This window comes from Oncorhynchus gorbuscha, unplaced genomic scaffold, assembly GCF_021184085.1.
Source record: "Oncorhynchus gorbuscha isolate QuinsamMale2020 ecotype Even-year unplaced genomic scaffold, OgorEven_v1.0 Un_scaffold_4110, whole genome shotgun sequence".
NCBI classification, from domain to species: Eukaryota; Metazoa; Chordata; class Actinopteri; order Salmoniformes; family Salmonidae; genus Oncorhynchus; species Oncorhynchus gorbuscha.
Window position 1 is genome coordinate 528 of NW_025748211.1, and position 6,973 is coordinate 7,500.

The window sequence follows — 6,973 nt, forward strand, 5'->3', positions numbered from 1 at the left end:
TCTCGGACCTGCCTGGTGTGTTCCTTGTTCTTCATGATGCTCTCTGCGCTTTTAACGGACCTCTGAGACTATCACAGTGCAGGTGCATTTATACGGAGACTTGATTACACACAGGTGGATTGTATTTATCATCATTAGTCATTTAGGTCAACATTGGATCATTCAGAGATCCTCACTGAACTTCTGGAGAGAGTTTGCTGCACTGAAAGTAGAGGGGCTGAAAAATTTTGCACACCCAATTTTTCAGGTTTTGATTTGTTAAAAAAGTTTGAAATATCCAATAAATGTCGTTCCACTTCATGATTGTGTCCCACTTGTTGTTGATTCTTCACAAAAAAAATACAGTTTTATATCTTTATGTTTGAAGCCTGAAATGTGGCAAAAGGTCGCAAAGTTCAAGGGGGCCGAATACTTTCGCAAGGCATTGTATCTAAACATGTCCGGTAAAAAAACAAGTTGTTATTTTCCACGGTAAAACTTTTGAAAGGCTTTCCCCCGCCAGGTTTTGTGTTGTTTTCTCACCTTGGCGGTGGCGTGGGGCGACGCCCCTTTGTCCAGCAGCAGCAGCGCCACCTGTTGGTTGTCATAGTGAGCTGCCACATGCAGCGGAGTCAGACCGTTCTGGAGGAGAGAAACACATTTATTACTCATCCCTTCATCTCTCCCTCTCTTTTCTCTCTCTAGCTATTCTGTCTTCCCTCTCTCCTTCTCTTTCATCTCTCCCTCTCCTTTTTCTCTCTCTAGCTATTCTGTCTTCCCTCTCTCCTTCTCTTTCATCTCTCCCTCTCCTTTTTCTCTCTCTAGCTATTCTGTCTTCCCTCCTCTCCTTCCCTGTGTCATCTCTCCCTGTCTTTTTCTCTCTCTAGCTATTCTGTCTTCCCTCTCTCCTTCTCTTTCATCTCTCCCTCTCCTTTTTCTCTCTCTAGCTATTCTGTCTTCCCCCTCTCTCCTCCTCTCCTTCCCTGTGTCATCTCTCCCTCTCCTTTTCCCTCTCTAGATATTCTGTCTTCCTCCTCTCCTTCCCTGTGTCATCTCTCCCTGTCGTTTACCCTCTCTAGCTATTCTGTCTTCCCTCCTCTCCTCCTCTGTGCCATCTCTCTCCTTTTTAATGTATCCATTCTCTCTTTGTGGCCTCCCTCTCTCCTTCTATAATCAATTTGTATGCTAACAATAGTTCTAGTGATTGTATTTCTGTGATAACACCAGTTCTACTTGCTGTATTTCTGTGATAACACAAATTCTACCTGTTGTATTTCTGTGATAATACCAGTTCTACTTGCTTTATTTCTGTGTTCTCACCAGTGCTAGTTACTGTATTTATGTGATAACACCAGTTCTTCTTGCTGTATTTCTATAATAACACAAGCTCTAGTTGCTGTATGTCTATGACAATACCTTGCCGGCGTCGTCAGGCATAGCTTTGCGCTGCAGGAGGAGTTTTGCCACCTCCAGGCTTCCATACTTGGCTGATACATGTAGAGGAGTGAATCCTTTCTGTAAGGGAGGATACATGTAGAGGAGTGATTCATTTCTGTTAGGGAGGAGGATACATGTAGAGGAGTGAATCCTTTCTGTTAGGGAGGATACATGTAGAGGAGTGATTCCTTTCTGTTAGGGAGGATACATGAGAGGATACTTTCTGTTAGGAGGATACATGTAGAGGAGTGAATCCTTTCTGTTAGGGAGGATACATGTAGAGGAGTGAATCCTTTCTGTTAGGGAGGATACATGTAGAGGAGTGAATCCTTTCTGTAGGGAGGAGGATACATGTAGAGGAGTGAATCCTTTCTGTTAGGGAGGATACATGTAGAGGAGTGAATCCTTTCTGTTAGGGAGGATACATGTAGAGGAGTGAATCCTTTCTGTTAGGGGGAGGATACATGTAGAGGAGTGAATCTTTTCTGTAAGGGAGGAGGATACATGTAGAGGAGTGAATCATTTCTGTTAGGGGGAGGATACATGTAGAGGAGTGAACTTTCTGTAGGGAGGAGGATACATGTAGAGGAGTGAATCCTTTCTGTTAGGGAGGATACATGTAGAGGAGTGAATCCTTTCTGTTAGGGAGGAGGATACATGTAGAGGAGTGAATCCTTTCTGTTAGGGAGGATACATGTAGAGGAGTGAATCCTTTCTGTTAGGGAGGAGGATACATGTAGAGGAGTGAATCCTTTCTGTTAGGGAGGAGGATACATGTAGAGGAGTGAATCCTTTCTGTTAGGGAGGAGGATACATGTAGAGGAGTGAATCCTTTCTGTTAGGGAGGAGGATACATGTAGAGGAGTGAATCATTTCTGTAAGGGAGGAGGATCATGTAGAGGAGTGAATCCTTTCTGAGGAGGATACATGTAGAGGAGTGAATCATTTCTGTTAGGGAGGAGGATACATGTAGAGAGGATCCTTTCTGTGAATACCTTTCTGTTAGGGAGGAGGAGGAGGATGAATCATGTATGTTAGAGGAGACAGACAGTGTGTGTGTGTGTATATGTGTATGTGTGTGTGTGTGTGTGTATCCTACCTTGGTAGCCAGTGAGTGTGAAGCCCCAGCCTCCAACAACACAGCGGTGGTCTCTAACTGTCCCTCCCTGGCAGCGATGTGCAGAGGACTGTATCCGTTAGTAGTGGAGGCGTCGGGATGAGCCATGTGCTGCAGTAACAGCTGGACGATCTCTGTCTTCCCCAGACGGGACGCGATGTGGAGGGGGGTCTGGTCCTCCTACAGGGACTGAAGGCTTTAGGGTGCTGTGCTCGGCTGGTTAAATCACCATGTAAACTAGCCCTCACTAGCCATCGGGATAGTTTGGGAAATGTTCAACTCGCCGGTCTAAAAATGACTGGCCTCGAGCTAGTGGGCTAAGCTTAATTTCCTTCCCTAGTTATACACCTCATGGTTTACCTGTAGATAGATGTCAACTACACACCAGAAAGTGAATCCTTTCTGTAAGTGACTGGTCTGTCTGGCCAGTTGTTACTGTGACTGGTCTGTCTGGCCAGTTGTTACTGTGACTGGTCTGTCTGGCCAGTTGTTACTGTGACTGGTCTGTCTGGCCAGTTGTTACTGTGACTGGTCTGTCTGACCAGTTGTTACTGTGACTGGTCTGTCTGGCCAGTTGTTACTGTGACTGGTCTGTCTGGCCAGTTGTTACTGTGACTGGTCTGCCTGGCCAGTTGTTACTGTGACTGGTCTGCCTGGCCAGTTGTTACTGTGACTGGTCTGTCTGGCCAGTTGTCACTGTGACTGGTCTGTCTTGTTAGTTGTTACTGTGACTGGTCTGTCTGACCAGTTGTTACTGTGAATGGTCTGTCTGGTCAGTTGTTACTGTGACTGGTCTGTCTGGTCAGTTGTTACTGTGACTGGTCTGTCTGACCAGTTGTTACTGTGACTGGTCTATCTGGTCAGTTGTTATTGTGACTGGTCTGTCTGGCCAGTTGTTACTGTGACTGGTCTGTCTGGTCAGCTGATACTGTTACTGGTCTGTCTGGCCAGTTGTTACTGTGACTGGTCTGTCTGGTCAGCTGATACTGTTACTGGTCTGTCTGGCCAGTTGTTACTGTGACTGGTCTGTCTGGCCAGTTTTTACTGTGACTGGTCTGGCCAGTTGTTACTGTGACTGGTCTGTCTGGCCAGTTGTTACTGTGACTGGTCTGTCTGGTCAGTTGTTACTGTGACTGGTCTGTCTGGCCAGTTGTTACTGTGACTGGTCTGTCTGGACAGTTGTTACTGTGACTGGTCTGTCTGGCCAGTTGTCACTGTGACTGGTCTGTCTTGTTAGTTGTTACTGTGACTGGTCTGTCTGACCAGTTGTTACTGTGAATGGTCTGTCTGGTCAGTTGTTACTGTGACTGGTCTGTCTGGTCAGTTGTTACTGTGACTGGTCTGTCTGACCAGTTGTTACTGTGACTGGTCTATCTGGTCAGTTGTTATTGTGACTGGTCTGTCTGGCCAGTTGTTACTGTGACTGGTCTGTCTGGTCAGCTGATACTGTTACTGGTCTGTCTGGCCAGTTGTTACTGTGACTGGTCTGTCTGGTCAGCTGATACTGTTACTGGTCTGTCTGGCCAGTTGTTACTGTGACTGGTCTGTCTGGCCAGTTTTTACTGTGACTGGTCTGGCCAGTTGTTACTGTGACTGGTCTGTCTGGCCAGTTGTCACTGTGACTGGTCTGTCTGGCCAGTTGTTACTGTGACTGGTCTGTCTGGCCAGTTGTTACTGTGACTGGTCTGTCTGGCCAGTTGTTACTGTGACTGGTCTGTCTGGCCAGTTGTTACTGTGACTGGTCTGTCTGGTCAGTTGTTACTGTGACTGGTCTGTCTGGCCAGTTGTTACTGTGACTGGTCTGTCTGGACAGTTGTTACTGTGACTGGTCTGTCTGGCCAGTTGTCACTGTGACTGGTCTGTCTGGCCAGTTGTTACCAGTTGTGTGTTCAACTCCCTGTATTACGATTGGCTGTCATTCGCACATAGAAAACACCCCCAACAAACGAAATGACTCACTCTTGCCATGGCGTCGACCAGAGCTCCGTTCCTCAGGAGACATCGAACCACCTCTATCTGACCAGCACGGGCCGCCATGTGTAACGCTGTCTCACCACGCTACACACACACACGCACGCACACACGCACGCACGCACGCACACGCACACACACACACACACACACACACACACACACACACACACACACACACACACACACACACACACACACACACACACACACACACACACACACACACACACACATTAGAACACACATCATTAGAACACACATCGTTAGAACACACATCATTAGAACACACATCATTAGAACACACATCGTTAGAACACACACGTTAGAACACACATCATTAGAACACACATCATTAGAACACACACAAACACAACCACACCCACTACCAGCTAAAAGAGCTGTTGTGATTGGTCAATACTGACTGTAAAACCCAGGAAGTGGGTGTGTCGATTTGTAGACATGGAATCACTGGTCACTTTAATAATGTTTACATTACTGCTTTACTCATCATTTCCATACTGTATTCTACTGTATTTTAGTCAATACTACTCTGACATTTCTCGTCCTAATATTTATATATTTCTTAATTTAATTATTTTACTTTTAGATTTGTGTATTGTTGTGAATTGTTAGATATTACTGTACCGTTAGAGCTAGGAACACAAGCATTTAGTTAGATATTACTGCACTGATGGAGCTAGGAACACAAGCATTTAGTTAGATATTACTGCACTGTTGGAGCTAGAAACACAAGCATTTAGTTAGATATTACTGTACTGTTGGAGATAGAAACACAAGCATTTAGTTAGATATTACTGTACTGTTGGAGCTAGAAACACAAGCATTTAGTTAGATATTACTGTACTGTTGGAGCTAGAAACACAAGCATTTAGTTAGATATTACTGCACTGTTGGAGATAGAAACACAAGCATTTAGTTAGATATTACTGCACTGTTGGAGCTAGAAACACAAGCATTTAGTTAGATATTACTGTACTGTTGGAGCTAGAAACACAAGCATTTAGGTAGATATTACTGCACTGTTGGAGCTAGAAACACAAGCATTTAGTTAGATATTACTGCACTGTTGGAGCTGGGAACACCAGCATTTAGTTAGATATTACTGTACTATTGGAGCTGGGAACACCAGCATTTAGTTAGATATTACTGTACTGTTGGAGCTAGGAACACCAGCATTTAGTTAGATATTACTGTACTGTTGGAGCTGGGAACACCAGCATTTAGTTAGATATTACTGTACTATTGGAGCTGGGAACACCAGCATTTAGTTAGATATTACTGTACTGTTGGAGCTAGGAACACCAGCATTTAGTTAGATATTACTGTACTGTTGGAGCTGGGAACACCAGCATTTAGTTAGATATTACTGTACTGTTGGAGCTGGGAACACCAGCATTTCACTAGATACTACTGTACTATTGGAGCTGAGAACACCAGCATTTCACTAGATACTACTGTACTATTGGAGCTGGGAACACCAGCATTTCACTACCCCCTGTAATAACATCTGTTAATGACCGACAACGCTTTAATTTGATCATATCGGTACTGACGATGTTGCAGATGTCAGGCGAGGCTCCGTTCTGTAGCAGCAGCAGCACCATGTTGAGGTGACCCATAAAGGCTGAGACGTGGATGGGGGTCAGGCCAGACTCCGTGACGGCCTGGACAGAGGCTCCGTATTTCACCAGCAGCTCCATCACCTTCACCCGGTTCTTCTTGCAGGCGATGTGCAGTGGAGTGAACCCATTCTGGAGACATAGAAACACACAACATAGATCTGTACCTGTTTCTCTGTCTGGAGTGAACCCATTCTAGAGACATAGAAACACACAACATAGATCTGTACCTGTTTCTCTGTCTGGAGTGAACCCATTCTAGAGACACAGAAACACACAACATAGATCTGCACCAGTGTGTTTCTCTGTCTGGAGTGAACCCATTCTAGAGACATAGAAACACACAACATAGATCTGCACCAGTGTGTTTCTCTGTCTGGAGTGAACCCATTCTGGAGACATAGAAACACACAACCTAGATCTGTACCAGTGTGTTTCTCTGTCTGAAGTGAACCCATTCTGGAGACATAGAAACACACAACCTAGATCTGTACCAGTGTGTTTCTCTGTCTGGAGTGAACCCATTCTGGAGACATAGAAACACACAACATAGATTTGTACCAGTGTGTTTCTCTGTCTGGAGTGAACCCATTCTGGAGACATAGAAACACACAACATAGATCTGTACCAGTGTGTTTCTCTGTCTGGAGGTGTCTGTACCAGTGTGTTTGTGTATTAGGTCTGTACCAGTGTGTTTGTGTGTATTAGGTCTGTACCAGTGTGTGTGTGTATTAGGTCTGTATCAGTGTGTGTGTGTATTAGGTCTGTATCAGTGTGTGTGTGTATTAGGTCTGTATCAGTGTGTGTGTGTATTAGGTCTGTACCA

At 45.0% G+C, this 6,973-nt stretch overlaps 1 protein-coding gene across 1 annotated transcript in view; it reads right to left on the reverse strand.

The window, feature by feature from the left end:
* Positions 1-522: 522 nt before the first annotated feature.
* Positions 523-6,973, reverse strand: part of LOC124028420 (ankyrin-2-like) — a gene marked incomplete at its 3' end in the record, with an annotated part of 22,834 nt that continues 16,383 nt past the window's right edge. Inside the window, exons 9-13 of the mRNA XM_046340472.1 lie at positions 6,082-6,279; positions 4,493-4,591; positions 2,516-2,713; positions 1,396-1,494; positions 523-621 (exon numbers count right to left, since the gene is read on the reverse strand). Coding sequence (XP_046196428.1) covers positions 523-621; positions 1,396-1,494; positions 2,516-2,713; positions 4,493-4,591; positions 6,082-6,279 — 693 coding nt within the window. The remainder of the gene's footprint in view (positions 622-1,395; positions 1,495-2,515; positions 2,714-4,492; positions 4,592-6,081; positions 6,280-6,973) is intronic.